Raw genomic sequence first — 20261 nt, forward strand, 5'->3', positions numbered from 1 at the left:
TTCCTACCTTCCTTCCTACCTTCCTTCCTACCTTCCTTCCTACCTTCCTTCCTACCTTCCTTCCTACCTTCCTTCCTACCTTCCTTCCTACCTTCTTTCCTACCTTCCCTTCTATCACTTCTTACCATCCTTTCTTTTCACGACCCCATGCCTCGGTGGGTGGTTGGGACGGGCATGGGCCATTTACCCCCTCTTCATCTTTAGTAAGTGATTAATCCTAGTAATGCAAACGAGCACTGACTTCAGCTATAGCTCCGTGACTTAACACCTAGTTTCTTCATTCTTTCCACGTAACAAACCTCTCATGCCTTGGCGGGTGGCAGGGACGGGCATGGGAGCTTGAAGGTGGGAGGGTTGGGGTAAGTACTCAATTCTGCCTTATATGCTGCGCAGGGCTAACTAAAAACACACAACATTGTAGGTGGGGCGATGGCGGTGTTGGTGGGAGCGGTGGTTAGCTTAGACCTGTCTTGCAGTTAGTCTGTCATACACGTACATGCCTTAGTAACTGATCAAAATCTGTTCCGTATCTGTGGCTCATACCCAAGCCATATGATAATCAGAGTAGTGTGGTTCATCATATCTCAGTAATCATATAACTACAGCCGTAGTATCCTTCTAGGTAGTATAGCAAAGACTATGCCATCACTATTTAATATCTCACTCTTCAAACTTTCATATGCACAAGTATTTCTGATATGATGTAAACGGGTATAACTTTCCCATACCCGACACTGGGGTAGGGTTTCGGTTGCAGGGTGCTGCTGATCCTAGGAATGCATATGGTCAAAGCCGCAGGGCGTAAACGGCAGCCTAGACAATGACAAAATTTGTCATGCTGTGACTTTCTGGGCAATCAATGGGTGTAGGGGAGTGAATACCCCGTCAAAAGAGCTTATCCAAGGGTGTGGTCAAGCTAGAGAAGTTAGAGGGAAAACTGACTTGGTACTATGCAGCAAAACAAACGAAGAGGATCAGCTACAAGTTATTCAAGTCGAAAAACCAAGTAAATACTCGTGTAATCATTTTACTCGCCTCGCACAACAGGTCCCAACATCAATGCTTCTACTAAGGTGCCCTGTATAAGAGATCCCCGTCCAGGCTGAAGAACCAGAAGAGCGTTTGCGCTAGCTAGACTCCCTACTCGCGAGCTTCGCTGTCCCACACCCTCCGCCCCTGTACTTGTCGCGTAAAGCTTTCCATCTTTGCGCGACGCACTGACGATAGCACGATGGTATTCTGTTCGTTTCGGATCAAGTGGGAAAGGATGCGAAAGTGTTACCGCTACGAGCGGTAGTCCGAGCGTTGGTGCAAGATCGGAAGCAGCTGGCTTTTGGTCCAAGCCCATGAACTTGTGAAGAGAAGGAAGAACGAAGAGGTTGAGGGTGACTAGTGCAGAAGCCGGGTTTCCAGGAAGGGAGAAGATAAGTCGCGAACTACGTTCTTGTTGCCCATCGGCAGATGAGGATGGTTTGAAGGGCACGGTGGCAAATGTTGTTGGCTTGCCTGGTTTCATAGATACCCGACCGAAATGGATCGTTCCACCGAGGGACCGTTCGATGGTAGGTTTAAGCAAGTCGAGCTCGCCCATCGATACACCTCCCGTGGTGATGATCACGTCAACTCCGGTGCTGGCTCGTCCTACTCCGCGCAGAGCATCGCGAAGGCTTTGTTCGAGTTCCTCTGCCGGTGTGTCGCGCGCAATTCCTAGATCAACCGCTGGGATGCCCCACGACTTCAAGCAAGACAGAATAGATGGCCGGTTAGAATCTCGGATTTGCCCGCCATGAAGAGTTCTTGGGTCGTTGTGCTCGACAAGCTCGTCCCCCGTACTCAAAACTCCAACAGTAGGTTTCTTGAATACCTTGACCGTCTTAGTTCCAGTGGCTGCCAGAAGACCAATCTCGCCGCCGACAGAAGTAACCAGATCACCCCGTTGAAGGATTTTTGACCCTAGTGCAACATCGCTTCCGGGCTGGCGGACGTTCTCATTTGGTTTGATCTCGCCGGTCAAAATCTCTATAGTTGCTTCTTCATTACCGTCAGGAGTCGACGATGCAAGTAACGTATCTTCGACCATGACGACAGAATTTGCATTAGGCGGAAGGGGGGCACCCGTCGTGATTCGAGCGATAGTACCAGGTTCAAGCGGCGCAAGCACCCCGCCTTCGTTCGCATGGGTAACAGATGCCACAGGGAAGATTCCCTTCGTACTTTGGGCGTCGGAAGAGTGCTCTGGCGCGATCACGGCATATCCATCGACGATACTTGCCAGATATGCTGGCACAGCCTCCTGAGCATATACATCCTCCGCAATGACAGATCCTACCAAGTCTATGTCCACCGAGACTTCAACAACTTCTGGTTTTGGGGTGTTGGCTATAATCAGCTTTAGAGCGTCATCCACAGAGAGCATGGGATATGGCGACTCGCGGTATCTCCGGTTGGCCCCTGCCGCAGGATCATTCGAACGCCGCTCAGAAGGAGTGGTATGTGCTCTTGGAACGACGTGACCATGGCCATGTGCATGAGAGTGACCATGATGGTGATGGTGGTGGTGGTCATGCTGCGGTTCAGCCTTGACCCCAGCTTCAGCCTCGAGCTTCTTCACTCCGCCGGCGTGGAGTGCCCGGGAGTTGGCGCCAGCAGCCTGTGTACAGGCATGAGGCAATAGCTTGATAACGGCTTCAAGGTTTTCCTTGGCGCCTTTTGGAGAGCCAGGCAACGTAATGACAAGGGATTTGTTCCTGGTGCCAGCAACGGGTCGAGCCATCATTGCGACTACATCGGTCAGCCACGAATATTGGAAGTGTTTTGATAGGCTTACAAGGAGTGACCTTCAGCGATGAGGCTATCATACCATGCCTATGCGCCTGATCAGCAATCTACAATATATACCTGACCAAGGTACCTACACAAGGCCTGGGGCATGACGGTGGAGAAGAGGCGTTACTGCCTCGGGAGTATTATCCTTGACTGCAAAGCCTGTGCCGCCGCTTATCAGGACAAGATTGACAGGATTAGGCCCATCTGCCCATTCACAAACTGTCTGCTGGATTTGAAGCACATCGTCTGCCACTATTCTGGTGATCGGCTGCTCCCAACTGTTTGACCCCTCGGCTGAGAAGACGTCGGCAAGTGTGCCAATGACCCTGTCCGACGCCGGGTCTTTTGACGCAGTATCCGAAACAACCAGAATGGCAGCCGTCAGTCTTTGGTCAGCCATTCTCTTGTCAGTATGAAGCAGACGAGATGTAACTAGGGATCTCAACGAAGAAGGGAGACTCCAACACAGATATTGGGGGGGTAAGTCGGAATCGATTTTCTCCGCATTCCGGTGCTCCAGGTGAGATGTTTCCCCATCTCCATTTGTTTCTCCTTCGCAACCAAGCAAATCCATCCCAAACGTTATTGACGATGCGCCTCTCGTCTCCCCAGCCCACGCTCTGTCAATTCCTCGAGTCCGCTCTCCGGGTTCACCACCGCTTTATATCAGGCTCTCTATCGCGCGCGGAATCCCCCATCTACGTCATTGGCAACCCCTCCGCTGACCTTGACTCAATCATCTCCGCCCTCATCTACTCCTATTTCGCCCACAACCGTGTTCCACGAGATTCTCCACGTCCTCATGTCCCGGTCATAAACCTCGACAACGTTCACGCCGGCCCCGAGCTGCGTCGACTGCGCCCGGAATTCATCAAAGCATTACAGCTATCCCAGCGCAACACCCAGGAAGCATTAGAGGTCGAGGACGGCTCGGCACTCAAAGAACATTTTCTGACGGTTGCGGACTTTACAACTCAATTGAAACCAAGAAGCTCGGAAAGCCAGCTGCAGGCCGACTCAGTCTTGGTGGACTGGAATGCGCTTCCGATACGGTCATCGGACACCCGATCTGGCAAAGGGTCGTTACCGGGCTTGTCAGTTGAGTTTACTGTCCTAGGCTGTATTGATCATCACGCGGACGAGGGCTTTTTGCCTCCTATATCTACCACACAGCCCAACTTTGTTGAGCCCACAGGGTCTTGTACCTCGCTGGTTGTCACTGAGTTAGAGCAGATGGGCCTTTGGCCGAAGTCTGACACGGTACCTGCGAATGAAGAGGAGGTGGCTAGACTTGCTATGGCATCAATTCTTATCGATACCGCCAATCTGAACAATAAAGACAAAGTGACCAGTTTCGACACCTCCGCGAGCGACTTTCTACTTCCCAAAGCAACCTCTACCGACCCTTCTTGGGATGTTACTCATTTTTATAAAGAAATATACGGAACAAAACAGAATAGTTTAGACCTACTCACCGTGGATGAGATCTTGGGTCGAGACTACAAAGAGTGGGCAGAGCAGCCAACTCGACACACCGACCAAGCTCCGGTACAAATCGGTATCTGTTCCGTGGTCAAGTCAGTCCCCTGGATAGTTCGAAAGGCAGGGAAAGCACACGCCTTTTTGAAAGACCTGAAGGCATTCGCATCAGAGCGCGAATTAGACGTCGTTGCCGTGATGACTACGTTCAGCTCGGCAGATAAGGGCCAGTTCTCCCGCGAACTATTGGTCTATGGCCTCAGTGATCGTGGCGTGAAGGCTCTAGAGATCTTCGTCTCCGACTCAAGATCCCAACTAGGCCTAGTCGAGTGGCAATCGCTGGATGGAAGTGACCACGCTCAAGACATCAAAGACACGCTAGACGCTCGCGATGATAGTCCTCAGTGGACGCGAATTTGGGTTCAGACCAACGTGTCTCAAAGTCGAAAACAGGTCGCTCCTTTAGTTCGACAAGCGGCTGCTTCTCTTTGATTATCCGCAACCTTCGCTCTCAACCACGTGCAGTTCACTTACATCATGACTGAGGTCGCCTGCCTTGTCGGCAGCTGGCTTTGAATTGACGTATTCCGCCAGTAACAAGCCGTGCCATCAACATCCCCTGTGCGGGCATCCGTCACCTTTGGTCTCCCGCATTAGTCTCCTAGACGTTCCTCTGACATTGGCACCGGACAAGAAGAGTAAGGACCTTGCCCTTCTCCCTCTTCCGCATAGATCATAGACGTAGTCAATCCTAAAAGTGATACCCCTAGTAAACAAGAGCTCCTTGGCTAGAGATCTAGAAGGCTGTCTTCCCTTGCTCTTGGACCAACAATTTTGTGAGCCTCGTCGGGATGGTGCTCGTATTTTCCCCATTGCGCTGTATTCGACTTTGAGAGAAGATCACTGGTACTACAGCAGAGGGTATCTGAGGTTCAAGTGAATATATTCTGTTCTCGGTCCTAAGATACATAAGCTGTCCGCCCGGGTATGCGCATCCAGCCCTCAAACTTAGTGCCTACTCTAGTACGCGCTTAGAATCAGACAGCAGGAACCGATGGAGTCAAACATCCTTGCCCGATAGGGCAGAAGTAATTTGTCAGGTTGAACTACACAATCCCTTATAAGGCGAGAAACTACCAAAATGACACAGCGGGTGAAGATAATCCTCATAAGGAAGAAAACAAGGTATCGATAGACGCCACCGGAATTCAAACAGCCCACATAAATCATAAATAAGAATTTGTCATCAATAATATTGCATGCAAGAAGATACTTTGGCGGATATGGGCTAAGTGGATGGTGTACGCTAGCCCCCGATATCTGTGTTTGAGGGCGCCTCTTTCGAGGCTGTTGGGCCTGTGCCCGCTGAAATTAGAGTTGGTGCCACTCGCCGCTTTTTTGGAGGCTGCGGTTTCTCGGTTGAGGTCCGCTCCTCGCTGTCATCCTTTTCGGATTCGCTGCGCTTTCCCAGTATTGTGCTGCCCTCGCTCTGCGACACTGTCGACATGGGGGTCTCGGGGGGCGTGGTGAGCGGGAGGGTAGCTAAGGGTTGCGCAGAGTGCGTTGCGGTTACTAGTGGTACGGATCCAAGAGTGGGTGTAGGGTTGTTAACAACATTCTCCGCTTGTTGCGATGCACGCTGTGTTGTGACGGAAGAGACTGAATTGGAACGAGCAGGGCTTGCAGGCGGCGGCGGAATGGTCGCTTTGGTTGGATTTGTGGGAGTATGAAGGGTTGTTGATGGACCAGCCGACGTGCCACTAGTCTGTGGTGGGGATATAGGAGCGGTATATGGTTGGCCGAGCTCACCTGGAGCGAACGCAAGAGTAGAGCAGAAGCCGTCAGATGAACTCATTATCAGAGTCAACCCATCGTCAGACCTAGATATAGTTAGAATGCCATTCTCGCTTCGGCGTCAATTCACTCACCAGGTTAAATCCGTGAATGTCGCAAAATGCAGATTGCTCACGACGCAGAGCGGGGCTTGCTGCTGAGTGTCGTACACCAAAACGGCATCCTGAGTAGCGACGGCGTACACCACTCGATATGGCAAAGAGAAAACAGGAGGTGGAAGCTGGTGAGAGGAAGGGGATTCTGACGGTCTTAAAGCTGAGCTGTTCTTGAAATCATCGCCGACAGTGGACGTCGGTGCCGGAGACTCTGTGGGCGGTGCATTTGTGGCTGATCCGTTCTCCCCTGTAGAGGTACCCAGAGTAAGACGTCTGGAAGGTTCCGGAGCCTCTCGTAGGGCATAAAATACTGGTGAGCATTTGACTGCGACAGAAGGCTTTTTATGCCCGGGGAGATGAGAGATCGGAGGTTTGTTGAAGCCAGCACGGGTATAAATGTACACCGTATTGATAACCTCGTCCGCCGTTTTACCAGGGTCAGTGGAGGAAACCTGGGATGTTTTATACTGGCCTGCAGGTGTGAAAAGCAAGCTTCCATCGGGAGTGAAAGTTAAGCGTCGGAAAAATGATGTAAATGTCTCATTGGCGTATATATTCGCATTTCTGACTCCCAGTCCGCCAAGGCCAGGAGAGGTCACTTCCAAAGGCTTTACTGCCGGTAAAGGCAGGGACGGTGCTGGTGATGCCGAGCGACGGATGTTCGGTGAAGAACTGAAAGAGGATCGCCGACTGTGTGACATCGGAGGCGGGTCCATGGGAAGATGCGAGGTCATTGGCGTACCCGGAGTCGAAGGAGCAGGAGAAGCCACGGCCACGGAACCACTAGTGGCGGGCTGGGATCGAATGGAGAGATCAAGAGGCGCAGGGCTACCGCGCGAGATCCGCCTTGCTGGTAGGTCCATCTTAAGAAACTTCCCATGCGAAGTAAGAGTAAATTGGCCATCTTTCGTCTTCAGGCTGTAAATGTGAACAGATCGATCGGATGACTGAGTTGCAACAAACTCGTTAAGAGGATCCCAGGCTACTCCCTGCACGTAATGCGAATGTTCGGCAATTTGTCGCACCATTTGTCCTAGCCGTCAAAGTCAAGATCAGTGCTTGTCCAGGCTTCGAGCAATGCTGCAACTCAAGGCTTACCGGTTTGGGCATTGTATATTCTGGCAATGTTGTCCATGCTACCGGTAATGATGAAAACACCGTCAGGAGACCACGCCAGGTCATATATTTCAGCGCCGGAGGAACGACACATATGCTTGACGCGCCATGTCTCCTTGTCGTCTGACCGATCCTCACCGAGTCCCGGCTGTGTTTGCAATTCTGATGGCACCCAAAGTAGGACGTTTCCATCGTCCCCAGCTGATGCCAGCATTTCACCTAGCTGTAGTCAGAAGGGATCATGAAAATCTTGCTTTCCGAGGATGTCGTACCCTTGGGACTGAAGCGGACAACGTTAACAGCTTGCGTATGCTTCACCAATGTGCTCAGATATGTGACCTTTCGATCCTGACCAACTGTCTCCACTTTCCAAAGCTATAATTTCTCGAAAGTCAAAATTAACGAAGCCGCAGACGGGGTAAGACTCGGAAGGGAGGGTAAGGCGAACGCACGCGGACATTGTTGTCACTAGAAAAGAGTTGAATGTTAGTCAGGAACAAGCAAGACAATAGTGAGGAGATCGAGAAACATACTTCCCAGCTGTAGCTAGCCGACCTTTGCCATTTGGATCAAAATGGACCGAGTAGATGGGGGCGTTGTCATTGTGCCACGAGATGAGCAACGGCGTAGCTTTCATGATGGAGACAGGCCCCCAACCGGCGGTGGGCGTTTCAACGTATATCGAGCTGGTTAGATGTGTTCTTCAGAAAATATAAGAATATTTGAGACGATATATGCGGTAGAATCCGTGCTATGGAGAGAGGTGAATAGCCTGCTTGTGGGAGGAGTTGAGCTAGGCTTCCGAACGTGGTTTGGACGGTCACGGCGCGGCAGTCAAGAAAGAGTGAGGGGTTATGGTCGCGTGCAGGAGAGCTCAAGAGGAGGAAGGTTGTGAGGGGAAGTGCCGATAATGAGGAGTAGCATAAATGGGAAAATGGAAAAGTGAAACTGGAAGATGTCTCCGCCTCTCAATAATTGGGATGCCCTTCAACGGCCTGGTCGTGTCGCTTTTGGCGTCGTTGGACGCGCGCTGCCAATTCGCCAATCAGAACGCCTCCCGGCTCGACTCTGCTCGTCCAATCCAACCACGCTCTTTCTAAGCTACTTCAATGATCATAAATATCAGACATCGACATTGACCTTTTCCCTACTGACTTGATACAAGGTCACTGTCTGTGAGCTGCTTGGAAGTAGCGCAACGAAGTTTATCACAGCAAAAATGAGTCAGCTACATATTGGTTGCACATCGTAAGAAACAACAGGCCGAGGAGTCGCCTATAAGACTCAAAAAACATACCAACAGAGAGCGTGATCAATCCTTGCTAAGACCTCGACTTCTTTGCCCCATGAGCTTGAATTTTTTATGAAAAGGAGAGAAGGCTTGATCCATTGGGAACTCCAGGAATGACCAAGAACGAAGGCTGTCAGCACAACCTACATCAATATGACCGCGCTCATCGATTCATAAATAGAGAGATTGTTTGCACGCCAACAATCAGACATCCATTCAGGCCTACGTTCATTGTGAAATCCGATACAGAAAGATGGCGTAAAGCTCAATCCATATGGAAACTCCGCGCATCGAGGAATCTTGGCACCATGATAGATGGTAATGGTGGTAGACTAGAGCTTGAGAATAACTTTTACCAGGAGCGACTGTGTTGTTCCAGCTGAAGCTTCTGGGCTTGCTTTGGATGCCCACGTCGTGCGGTCTTTATATTTCGTGTCAACCTTATGGGGTCAGAAATTCCGTTTTCAGTGGACTCTCATAGTTACCTAGGTATAACGGATGACAAGTAGGTGTGACGCTTGACTCCATCTCTCTTATTGAAGAATGTGTATAACCACACTACAAGGCTAGTCAAAACATATGATGAGCGTACGGTTAGGGCTTTTCTACCTTTACACGGTGAACCTCCGTGTTTCAACGCCAGGCCATCAGTTTTGGCCCACTGGGCAAATAACACTATTGGTCACAAGAAGTACCGGAGGAAAATAAAGATATCAGGACCCTTGGTGAAGAAGAATGTATCATATCGAAAATACCTTGAACTTCGTTATGTCAGACCGAGACGGGAAGTAGTTGTGCAGAAGGGGTGCACCCTGCTCCCAAGCGCAACAGCGTTACCGCTTCGGGGGACGTTCAGGAAGCCAAGCAACTCAGAAATCGTCGACATAAACGTAAGATCGAAGGCAACAAACAGCCTCTTTGCGATGGCAGCGAGAGTTACCCGAGGGGATTAATGGCGAGTGTACGTAGGAGTGTATTTTTCAAGGGTCGCTGCAGGTTAGCGAAAGCTTAAGAGCCAAGGATCGTCATGAGCGCAGGTTTTCTGCAGACTGCAAGCTTCAAAGAAAGCAGAAACATGCGTTCAAGAAAGCCACGCCGCATGACAAGCATGGGGCGAAGATAAGCCCGGTAAGCAAGACGAACAGTGCAGCAGAATGTGAGGCGAAGACCGTTCCAGCCCTAGGTCGATTCGCGGAGAATAGGAGGTTTAGAGATAACAGCCAGACTGGCCATTGTTCACCCTGGTACAAGGCGTCCTGCAGAGCCCAAGTTCCTGGATTTTCGGCTGTTTTGTGTGGAACATACATGAGCAATAGCGAATACCATCCGGCTTCAGTGATTGAAGCCTAGGCTCTAGACGGGTTCGAACACATCGAGAATGAAGGACGCCGAAGTAACTCTAGGCCGGTGTACTCCGTACTCCTGGAAACTTCGGGAGAGAGAGAGTGAGATCAAGGACTTCGCCCCGTTGAGCAAGCCGCCCTCCTCCGTCTATCGAGCTATGTAGCGCCCGGTGGCTGTATTTTGAAAGTCGTCAAATGGTGAAGTTGCAGTGACCTTAATTTGCCTTTGATGACGTTGGCTATCAGGAAATAAATTTGGTGAACAGTAGTAGGCCCAGTCAAAATGGGGGCACGCAGATGCTAACGAGCTCACCCCGGATCAAAGGGGTTGTTGTTCATAGATCGCGGTCTGGACTCTGACGGGGATGAAGCGCAAGAAAGGGTCCAATCCAAGGATCCCGTGACACAGCGACGATCAGCCAAAAGCAGACTAGCTTTATGGAGCGAAAAGACAGCTCTAGCCAGATCTTGTTCCATGCCAAGACGGACGCTTGCGCGTCTCCGCCACATCATTTTTGCTGTCATCCTTCGTTGGTTGGTATGCTCGACATCATCTTGAGGTAATTGTAACAATACCTATCAAGGGTTCGTTCCAAGTTACAGATTCTCGAACCAAGTGGCAAGGGTGCTCGGGAGCTCGGACTCAAGGCTGCACATAAATGTTTTTTATCCACGCATACTAGCTTCACCAGAAATTTTGAACTGGGAACAGAAGTGGAGAGGCAATCCGGTGGCCCTAGGAGGATTGCAGATGCCGCGTGTCCCCCTGAGGCCACCGAAAAACCTTCTCTTCAGACGAGATAGATCAGAACATTTCAACATTCAACCAGTCCATCGCCAGTCGTGACCTTCTGCTGACTGAAAGCTTTCACGAGTCAAACCATAGAAACCAAAATAGTTTTGATCGCCATGATCAACCTCACCAACCACATGAATGTCCGACCACCGTCACGTCTCCCTTTCCCACCTTTCTTGCCTCTTCACAAGGTAGTCACAAAAAAGTCCACACTACAGGGTATCACTCACAAATCCAATTCAAGGACTGAACTCGTACTGTAGTCGCTATAGATAATAGCAGTTATGAGATAGCTCGGCAGCTAACCCGAGCGCTTGTTGTCGTTTCTCAACCACTTCGGCCGACGGGATTCGTCATCTGAAGCAGGTAAAAAAAAGCAAGTATCCACTGACAGTCAAGTTATTGCCGTTCTTGGGTATTTCGCAGTCTTCCGCCGCATAGCTCCGACTCTCCCGAACCACTTTGCTCGTTCAATGGAACACGGACTCCATTATTTGGAGGTGAAGTGGTGTCTGCATTTGTGGTGCGCTGTTGCACGAGTAGCAGTAGTATAGACTAATATTTCTCCGCTGATCAGGAGCCGCGTAAGACCGACTCATCGTTGGAAGTTGGAACAGAGAGCTTTACGCCGAGTACGGGTATCTCTTGGGGAGAGGAATGACGATGACCGTACGTGTTCTATAGTGGGAGCTTGCGTCGCGCATGGAATCCCGACCATCACTCTCGCCAAGTAGTCACTATGAAGCTTCGAAGATGCATCAGCACATACATCAGCCTGTGGAGAGAAATATCCCTGTAGTCAAAAATTCTGCAGCAATGCTATCAAGCGTTCAAGCCTCCCAATCGACGGGCTTGTATCGCAGAGAGAGTGGAGACCCGACGACAACAACCACCGAAGGTCCAAAATCTCCGTTGGCGTCCACCCGAGCCGCAATTGTTAGGGAAAGAGAATGTGCACGCACTCGGAGCACTCAGCGCCAAGCATATCAAGCCAAAAGACCAGACGCAGTCCATGGAACATAAGGATTCTGATGCTTTCGACGTTTTATTGCCAAAACCTGTGGGCGTTGGGCGAAGATCAATCAGGGCAGTTGTGGAAGTTGAGAGGAGGGAGGGATCTTGGCCCAGGGAGACACACGCGGCTTTGTGGTTGTGGCGGGGCTCTGATTGGGGGAGGACCCCCAGGCTGACGACGCTTCGCCGTCGGTGCTGGCGTGGAAAAAGCAGAAAAATTACAGTCTTCCTGCTCTTCTGTGGTTGCCTTTGCTCTTTTGATTCTTTTCTTGTCTGTTCCTCTTCTTGACGGCCTTTTCGACTCTACTCTCAATCAACTAACCTATCTAGCAAACCAAAGTCAGGGTACTCGGTACTGCTAGTACAGCCTCGACCCTCGAGTCCTTTGCTGCAACCAGGGTTATTTTTGGCAGGTCTGGCTCCGGCGCTAGTGGTATTGAGTATCGAGATTTCGACCTTACCGTACGCTGATTAATGCCAAGGGTGGTGACCGCCTGGCTGGGCTGTGTGACCGTATCCTCAAGTCTCGCTCGCTGTCCCTGATTCCATTCCAACATCGCCCTGCCGCCAAACAACCTCCCAACCTTCAATCGGTCCTCTCACTTTTCGTCGCTCGTTATTTCGGATTCGACTGCGGACGACATATACACCACTTATTATCTCAACTCAATCTGGAGATACAACGTCTGTTAGCCACCCGCTGGTCTTCCTGACCCCCCTACACCATGGCGGAGGGCAGGCATCACCATAGCCACAGCCGACGGGCGCCAACCACTGACGCCTTTGATGCTACCGAACTCACTCGTGCCTTCGAACAGTTGATGCGCAATAAGAGGTTTGAACGCCTCCAGGAACAGTCTCGCTCACGTTCCCGCACACAATCTCCCTCGCCCTCGCCCTACCGGTCGCAACCACCTCATCCCTCGCAAGCACCACCACCGCCGCCGTCGGCTACGCAACCGCACTCACAACCACCTTCCCCATCACCAGCGCTACGCAACCTTCCAATTGTCCCCTATCCTCCGCAAGACTCAAATGGCCTGAAGTTTCGAAATCTCCTCCATGTTCTTTCCGTAACGCCAACAAAGTACGAAAACCCTGGTCTCCTGGATGATGCTCTTTCTGTGATTCCCCTGGACAAGCTGTACTCGGAGGCAGATGAGGAGTGCCAGATTATCCAGGCCCAGGCACGGAGCCTCAAGAAGCGGCCAGAATGGGGTTATCAGGACTGCGTCATCCGAGCATTGTTAAGGTTCCTCTCCCAATTCCATTAAGTATAGCCTATAGTCTCGCTAATAACCTTCCTTCGCATGCAGATGGTTCAAGCGGTCCTTCTTCCAATGGGTCAATAATCCTCCATGCTCACGATGCATGATGCCCACGATCGCACAAGGCAGAACTCCTCCCTCGCCGGATGAGGCTGCCCGCGGAGCCAACCGAGTAGAACTTTACCGGTGCTCAGAACCAACCTGCGGCGCATACGAACGATTTCCACGATACTCGGATGTTTGGCAATTATTGCAGACCCGACGGGGTCGCGTAGGGGAATGGGCAAACTGCTTCAGCATGTTTTGTCGAGCGCTGGGTGGCCGCGTACGCTGGGTCTGGAACTCGGAGGATTACGTGTGGACAGAAGTTTATTCTGAGCACCAAAAAAGATGGGTTCATGTGGATGCCTGTGAAGAAACGTGGGATCAACCCCGCCTTTATGCTGAAGGTTTGTGTCTCCTCCTTTGGTTCTAGTTGATCAGTGCTAATCCTTTGGCAGGTTGGGGCCGCAAAATGTCCTACTGCATCGCTTTCTCCATCGACGGTGCTACTGATGTCACTCGTCGCTATGTCCGAAGTCCTGCCAAACATGGCGCACCACGGTCGCGTGTCCCCGAAGAGGTCCTCGTCTGGGTTATCCAGGAAATTCGGAAAATGCGTAGGGAGAATCGACCCAAAGAGGAACAGCGGCGGTTGTTCAAAGAAGATGAGCGCGAGGAGCGGGAACTGCGCATGTACACCGCCTGTGCTCTTGCTGCTGAGTTGAACAACCTTCTACCCTCGAGTCGCTCTTCCGCTCGGTCGGACGAACAAAAGAGGCCAACGGCAGCGGATGTTGCACCAGCCGCTTGGGCCAACAATCGGCAAAGATCCGGCCACTCTGGCCCTGATGGTTCGCAGGGCGACCGATAACCCCATTCAGAACATGATCACCTATTATTCTTCCTCTCCGCGGTTACGCCGTGCCAGAACTGAAGCGCCCAGGTTTACCTCTTTTTGACGGATCCTGCTGCCGCAGCCTCAGTTTGGAGTCCAGGTCCAGGCCGAAGTGTGAGAGGTGTGTTACATCCCGATGATCTCGCTAGGCTGGACCTGGCTCACCAGGACCTTGAAGCTCTCTCATCACATGTCAGCTTCAATTGTCCAAGAATGCCGATTTCCATTCGAAATGGCTTCTATCATCATGACATCGCTTCATGTCATACCGATAATCAGAGTCGTTCTCTTCACCCTCGTGGTGCGACAGAACGTGGTCTTGAAATTACTTGAATTACACCCCGACGGCCTTGTCCTTCTCCTTTTGTGATGATACCTTAATGGTCTTACCCTTCATTTCTCTTCTTTCATTATACTTCTTTGACGAGGCAATTTACACTCCACTTCGGACTCATGTTTACATGGCGTACGACACTTGCAATATAATCGGTCATCTTCTCATGGTTTGGAATGGCATGGGATGGGGGCGCTCAGCGATACATATCTGGCTTTTGGTTATAATCGGTGGCTCAATCTCTTATTTTCATTTCTGTCATGTATTGTTCTATACCTTTGCTTTGGGCGTTCCGAACGTTGGTATTCTATCAGGAGTAGTTGATATCGACTAGCTACACACAAATTTAAGACACCTTGAACAATATCGATGGTACAATTTTCTCCTCAGATGACCTGACGGCGGACGCTGACCCTGAAATTTGAACCGTAACGATACCTAGCTGATCTAGGTGGGACCATGGAGCCATCCAGACCCTGAGTCCGACCCTGTGCCTGAGGCTAGCCCTGCCGGCCCTGAATCATGTTAAATTGCGATAGGCGATCGTCGCGCAAGCCTGTCTCACTTTCGCGACCGGCAGAATCAGGCACCAGAAATTTCATCCTCCCTCTGCTGGGCTCCCGTATTTTCTCTGGCCGTTCGCTCTATTCGAGATAATTCAACCATAACTTTTATGCTTTCGCATTGATCGTGGAATTGAGTTGAGTTGAGTGAACCTTGTAATGGATTGAACTCAACCTAACCAGACGCGGAAAATCTTAGGTAACGACGACGTAGCTTTCTTCCCCGCGTTCCCGGAAGCCGGAAACATGATGGATATAAATAGAGTTTCCGCCTGTGTCTGTTGTCTGCATAAGAATGGCATAGTGCTGTGCACGGATACATTATCTATCGAGATCTTCATTCTGACAACCGTAGGGCCGTAACGTGTACGGAGTAAGATTTGAAATTATTACCAGTAGTACTTACACGACCACGAAGGATTCCTGGATCAGGGGTTTGTTCTCATTCCGGGTTACTTGGTTGTTTATGAGGATTTTCAATAAAAATCAGGTTGTTGTGGGATCTGCGCTGGAGGATTGTCACCTGGTTCCAACGACTTTGACTGGTGGGACTTCGGCGCCGAGATTGGACCTGCTTCGGAGATCAGAGTTACATCGCTGGGTCCGAGATGGCTCTGGGAGCGTTGAAGATTCTTGAATCCTAGTGTGGTCTACCCTCCATCTCAGGTACGGAGGGAGTACTTCCTCTGCTCTACAACTAGACTAATACTCAATCGATTGAATGCTAAAAAGAGCTCGCTAATGAGAATGGCAAGCAGCCAAGAAAATATGCACATGCACTAACAAACCTCACGTAGTAGTATATATACTATGCTGCGTGCACCGCGCAATCAATACCCCTCTTGCGCAAGTCGCCATCTATGTTCCGGATCTCCTTGACATAGTATGGTTGCCGAGGCAAGTGCAGTTTCCACTGTTGTCGCAGGTGCAGTTCTCGTAGCGGCTCTAGGAAAACAGGGAGTTTCTCGACAGGTTCACAAAACCAGCTGCTGCTAAGCTGCAGGGTGAACGATTGCAGACCCTCCATGCGAGTTACGGCACGACAGGTCTCGATCCATTGCTGGCGGCCGGCAGAGAAGTAAACGGACTTGACAGGGTCCTTGCTAGGGAGCCAGTGACCGGGGAAGGCCCAGCTGAGTTCGACGTCGCGGATGGCGTCCCAGAGATCTGAAGGGATCGTAAGACGGAGGTATGTCAAAGACCAAGTATTGCTGAACTCAAAGACGTTGAGAGTATATAGAAGGTGGACGGATTCGCAGTAGCTGTTCCCGTTAGCCGTCTTTTCTCGGCAAAGATGCAGGCTGCTTACATCTGCTTGCACGCCATCGGAAGAGCGAGGATATCACTTGTCGCACGGGATTCTTTCTCCCTGCAGCAGCCAGACGGTGGAAGCCCTCCGCGACAAATATCACATACTTCCGAGATCGGACAAATGACATGGCCCATCCTTCTATCAGTTCTCTGTATAATGTGGATGCGCATGCCGCCGAGGACTTCTTTCCATATCATCACCCGCAGCTCTGGCGAGAGCTTGGTGAGCAAGAGACTCTGCAGCTGAACTTCCCAGTTCAGTTTGGTGTCATGCTGCTTCGGCTGTGACTGACTTCGTCCGCAGACGGCGCTTGGTCTGCAGGGGCGGGGAAGGGCCGTGGGCTTATTGTCTTTGTCGGGTTAGTACGCCGTCCAACTTCTTTATGTATATCACAGGACAACGAGGAAGCATAGGACGACAGACTTTGGTACCGATGGGCTAGGACATCCTCCCAGGAGAACACGCCCTGCTTTATCCTCGCCATGGTGGGGTGTATGGTATAGAGCTCCTCGGACTATGGAGATGGTGCTTAAGGAGGAAGGGTGAGTCGGGCAGGAACCGCGTTAACAAATCATATTGCAGTCAAGGCCGTGGACAGGTCAAACAACAGGTATAATACGTGGCTCGTGAGCTGAAGCCCAAACCGACCGTTTGATGGACAAGAAGTCGCGATCACGCAAGATGCAGGAATTGGGGAAGTTGTGGCTGAGGATGAGGGGGTAAGTCCGTGCCCTGCTTTGCGGAGTAACGACGGTGTATATCGGGCGAGTCTCTCAACGCAGGATCGGAGAAGCCAGAAGTAGAGGAAGCAGGCGATAACAAGGTATTCATAGTGAGAAATAAAAGGCTAGAAGAGTCGGTGAGGGTATATCGAAAGGGGCCGGGGCAAACGGTTGTCTTTTAAAGCGTGGGGAAAGATAAGCAACCATCAGATAAGTTCCTGCCTACGCATCGCAACCTGCCACTCCAAGTCTCCAACTCAACCAACTCCCCCTCCCGCTCATCCTTCACTGGAGTCATCATCCCGCCTCCGTTCCTCTCCTGGTATTTCACGGCTCCTGGTCTCTTTCGGAACAACTCCCAGGCTCTTTCATAGGGCGATGATTACGCCTTCATCCTGCAACTTATTCGGCCGAACTCGGAGGCAGGGGGGTCGTCCCGTACCGCCCCGACACCAACTGATAAGAACACACACAAACAGAAAGCAAGCATGTGAGATACATTCTTTTTTCCAGTATCTATATACATTTTAGTCACAAGACATTGCTGACACCGGTAATAGTATAAAGAATCCAACCAATATATTACAACGAGTGTATGTACGAGAGTATCCCAATTGAACGAATGGCAGCTCGCTGTCCAAGGCTAAAACATGTCGTATGTAGTCAATGCACAGGCTCGTCGACGGGATCCTTCTGATCCGAATCAAATTTCTCCAGACTTCTCAGATTGGCCGAAACGCTGCTACCTAGTAGTAGCACTGGCAGCATTGGCAGCTAGGGTGTTGGTCGGACAAGGAGCGTTCAATCCCTGGGACAGCATTGCGAGCCCGGTCGAGTCAAGTTCGTCGATGGTCGACTCTGGCGGTACAACTCCAACGTACGCGTTGAAGTTATAAAGACCGCAGATACACTCATTCACGATGTCCTTCAAGCTGGTATCTGACAGCACAGTCTCCCCGTCTCGCACAATTGAGAATGTCTGCTTGCCAACACCCATCTCGACCGCGAAGGCGCTTGCTCCGGCAGGCGCTTCAAAGCTTGCCTCTACCTCTCCGGAGCTAACTTGGATTGTAGCAGGAGATGTAAGCAAGGAAACAACGAAGACCTCGTCCTGCATGGTCTCCCATCCATCGGGCCGACCGCGGAAGAAGTTTCCAGTTGAGTTATCCGGACTGCCGCCCATTGTGGTGTCGGTCGAGTCACACTCAACGTCTCTGGGCGTGGGTCTGTACCAGTATATCAACTTTTCATCCTGGATATGCGGTTCTGGCGAAGTCTCGCCCGCTTTGTATGCGGCAATGAAGGGCTTTGACATCTCAAGCCATCCGGTGTGCGGCCTCAGAACAAGTTAGCCACAAATATTGTCATAGTGAAGTATACTCACATATCCATCACCCATTTGGAGGCTCCGTCGTCCGTATGCGGTGATGACAGAGGTCCGATATAATGCGACTCTCCATAATCATTCCATGTGACGATTTCGAGGAACCGAGGGCCAAGCTCCAATATCTCTTGCCAGCGGTTGTACCATAGCAGATCAGATGGGAACACCCAATTCTTGCTATATGGCACCTCACCCCCAAAGTGAGTGAAGAACCAGCCAGATACAGCTGTGCAGATTAGCTATCGTTCGTGAAGAGCTTTGATCGACTTACGCGCAAGATAGGGCTTGCCTGCCAAGGCATCAATATACGCCTGGTCCCCATCAGCAACCGTGACATTTGCCCCAGGCTTTGGCGCCTTGTTGTTTCCATCATTGTCCCACGCCATCCAGTTAAGCGCACTATCCACATCATTATAGTCACCCATCCCAGGATGATAATTAGGAGCCCAGAAGATGTCTGTTCCAGCACTAGACTCAATCTGCGCCACGTCGATACCATCGCCAGAGAATGAGGATACGAAAACTTTGTCGTCAACCAAAAGCTGCGCGGGCTTGCTCGCATATTGCGCAATCTTTGATCCCACAGCAGCAGCCTGGTCCACGTGGTACCAGTTGAAGTCGAATGAGATGAACACTTTCATATCATTCCGTTCTGCGGATTCATAGGCGTAGTTCAGCTGAGTATCAGTGTAGGGATCGACACCAATATTCAAAGCAAAGGCATCAATGCCTAGTTCTTTCGCTTGCTGCATGTCTTTGTCATAATCGGCGGAGCTTTGGCGATTGCTTGAGATACCGATCTATACACTGATCAGTCTTCCCTCGCGGGCACTCAGCGTTGGATCAAGATCACCATGAAATGACAAAAAACAAGTCTTTCTGTATTCGATCCATTTTGCCGTTTGTGAACCTGAGGGACCTTAAGTTGCGGAAATGCTGAAGCACCTGTCACCAGGGCTAGGAGGAGCGTCTTCCAATGCATGATCTAGGTTGTCGGTCAGCCTGGAGCAAACGGTGCGAAAGACACATCCTGCCGTCAAGAGAAGCGCAGAAAATATAAATATACCAGGAATGTTTGATTTCTCGGCCCAAAATGCTGCGCTGTCAATCAAAGAGTATAAGTGGTCGAGGTAGGTATAGATGAAACGATATCCAGGCCAGGCGCTTGAGTCACGAAACAATCAGCTCAACTCTTCGGCCATCCAGGAGCAGTAAGCACCTCTACTTACCTCTTCGCAAGTCTGAATCTCAATAATCTCATTTTTATCCTCCTTCCAAGCCTGCTTTATACCTCTCTCGCCCCTCCCTCCCCGTACCCTCCACATCCCATCCCCGCCACCACAACAAGGATCAAACCTCGACAATTATCTCATAACATTCTCCCACAGGCAGATATTCCCCACGAAACCATCGCTAAAGCGCGTATAGCCGAAATTCTCGTCCGATTCTCAATCCCGAATGCGGATGTTGTGCCGATCCATTCCTAGTTCGAAGGCGGCTCTCCGTCTCCGTCTAACGGTGTGAGGAAATGAGTTCAGATCAGATGGTCGTCAGATAGGATCGGCAAGCGAGGGTATCAGCGAGGTGATTGGGTTGTGGCAGGATGAGGATCCGGGATGGTGATGGTGGCGGTGGTGGTTGTGGTTTCATTTCTATGGGTGTTGGGGGCAGGGGGCGAGTCTAGGTCGAGTGGAAAGAGTAAACAGAGGGTTTTTCAGATTGCGGTGATGCTCAGAGACTTCTGTGGTTGCATTAGTTGAAACAAAGTTGGGAGGGTTAGTGGTGGCTTGTTATTGTGTGCAGCGTTGCGGATCAATGCCGGGTTTTCTCCGCACTTCCCCAGTTTATTTCCCATATTATTGCATTCGCTAGTTGGTAGTATATTCCGGTAAACGGTATTCGCTCTCTTACTTCTGTTGTGGGGGTT

The 20261-nt window shown here is 50.8% G+C and overlaps 7 protein-coding genes across 7 annotated transcripts; 3 read left to right on the forward strand and 4 right to left on the reverse strand.

Moving 5' to 3' along the window:
• Positions 1-967: 967 nt before the first annotated feature.
• BJY04DRAFT_195794 (uncharacterized protein) lies at positions 968-3238 on the reverse strand. The gene is made up of 3 exons (XM_073712271.1): positions 2916-3238; positions 2828-2865; positions 968-2781 (listed from the first exon to the last, which is right to left on the reverse strand). Exons 1-3 carry the CDS (start codon positions 3224-3226, stop codon positions 1028-1030), a joined length of 2103 nt encoding a protein of 700 aa, XP_073568176.1. The 5' UTR covers positions 3227-3238; the 3' UTR covers positions 968-1027.
• A 156-nt stretch (positions 3239-3394) lies between these two features.
• Positions 3395-4855, forward strand: BJY04DRAFT_111803 (putative exopolyphosphatase). Its single transcript, XM_073708158.1, has one exon. It carries the CDS (start codon positions 3418-3420, stop codon positions 4795-4797), a length of 1380 nt encoding a protein of 459 aa, XP_073568177.1. The 5' UTR covers positions 3395-3417; the 3' UTR covers positions 4798-4855.
• Positions 4856-5394: 539 nt separating this feature from the next.
• BJY04DRAFT_111812 (putative chromatin assembly factor 1 subunit B) lies at positions 5395-8114 on the reverse strand. Its single transcript, XM_073708159.1, has 6 exons — positions 7904-8114; positions 7823-7838; positions 7643-7745; positions 7353-7589; positions 6234-7287; positions 5395-6185 (listed from the first exon to the last, which is right to left on the reverse strand). Exons 1-6 carry the CDS (start codon positions 8005-8007, stop codon positions 5612-5614), a joined length of 2088 nt encoding a protein of 695 aa, XP_073568178.1. The 5' UTR covers positions 8008-8114; the 3' UTR covers positions 5395-5611.
• A 2486-nt stretch (positions 8115-10600) lies between these two features.
• BJY04DRAFT_195797 (uncharacterized protein) lies at positions 10601-11851 on the forward strand. Its single transcript, XM_073712272.1, has one exon. It carries the CDS (start codon positions 11503-11505, stop codon positions 11821-11823), a length of 321 nt encoding a protein of 106 aa, XP_073568179.1. The 5' UTR covers positions 10601-11502; the 3' UTR covers positions 11824-11851.
• Positions 11852-12066: 215 nt separating this feature from the next.
• On the forward strand, positions 12067-14732 carry png1 (peptide-N4-(N-acetyl-beta-glucosaminyl)asparagine amidase). Its single transcript, XM_073712273.1, has 4 exons — positions 12067-13066; positions 13131-13531; positions 13583-14140; positions 14198-14732. Exons 1-3 carry the CDS (start codon positions 12540-12542, stop codon positions 13993-13995), a joined length of 1341 nt encoding a protein of 446 aa, XP_073568180.1. The 5' UTR covers positions 12067-12539; the 3' UTR covers positions 13996-14140; positions 14198-14732.
• Positions 14733-15503: 771 nt separating this feature from the next.
• Positions 15504-16806, reverse strand: BJY04DRAFT_111850 (uncharacterized protein). The gene is made up of 3 exons (XM_073708160.1): positions 16652-16806; positions 16226-16577; positions 15504-16178 (listed from the first exon to the last, which is right to left on the reverse strand). Exons 1-3 carry the CDS (start codon positions 16710-16712, stop codon positions 15725-15727), a joined length of 867 nt encoding a protein of 288 aa, XP_073568181.1. The 5' UTR covers positions 16713-16806; the 3' UTR covers positions 15504-15724.
• Positions 16807-17692: 886 nt separating this feature from the next.
• On the reverse strand, positions 17693-19316 carry BJY04DRAFT_209261 (glycoside hydrolase family 71 protein; the record flags this gene model as incomplete). Its single annotated transcript, XM_073714095.1, has 4 exons — positions 17693-18287; positions 18335-18560; positions 18606-19134; positions 19188-19316. 4 exons carry the CDS (start codon positions 19314-19316, stop codon positions 17693-17695), a joined length of 1479 nt encoding a protein of 492 aa, XP_073568182.1.
• Positions 19317-20261: the final 945 nt, after the last annotated feature.

Source organism: Aspergillus karnatakaensis (assembly GCF_047715665.1).
Source record: "Aspergillus karnatakaensis strain CBS 102800 unplaced genomic scaffold BJY04scaffold_46, whole genome shotgun sequence".
NCBI classification, from domain to species: domain Eukaryota; kingdom Fungi; phylum Ascomycota; class Eurotiomycetes; order Eurotiales; family Aspergillaceae; genus Aspergillus; species Aspergillus karnatakaensis.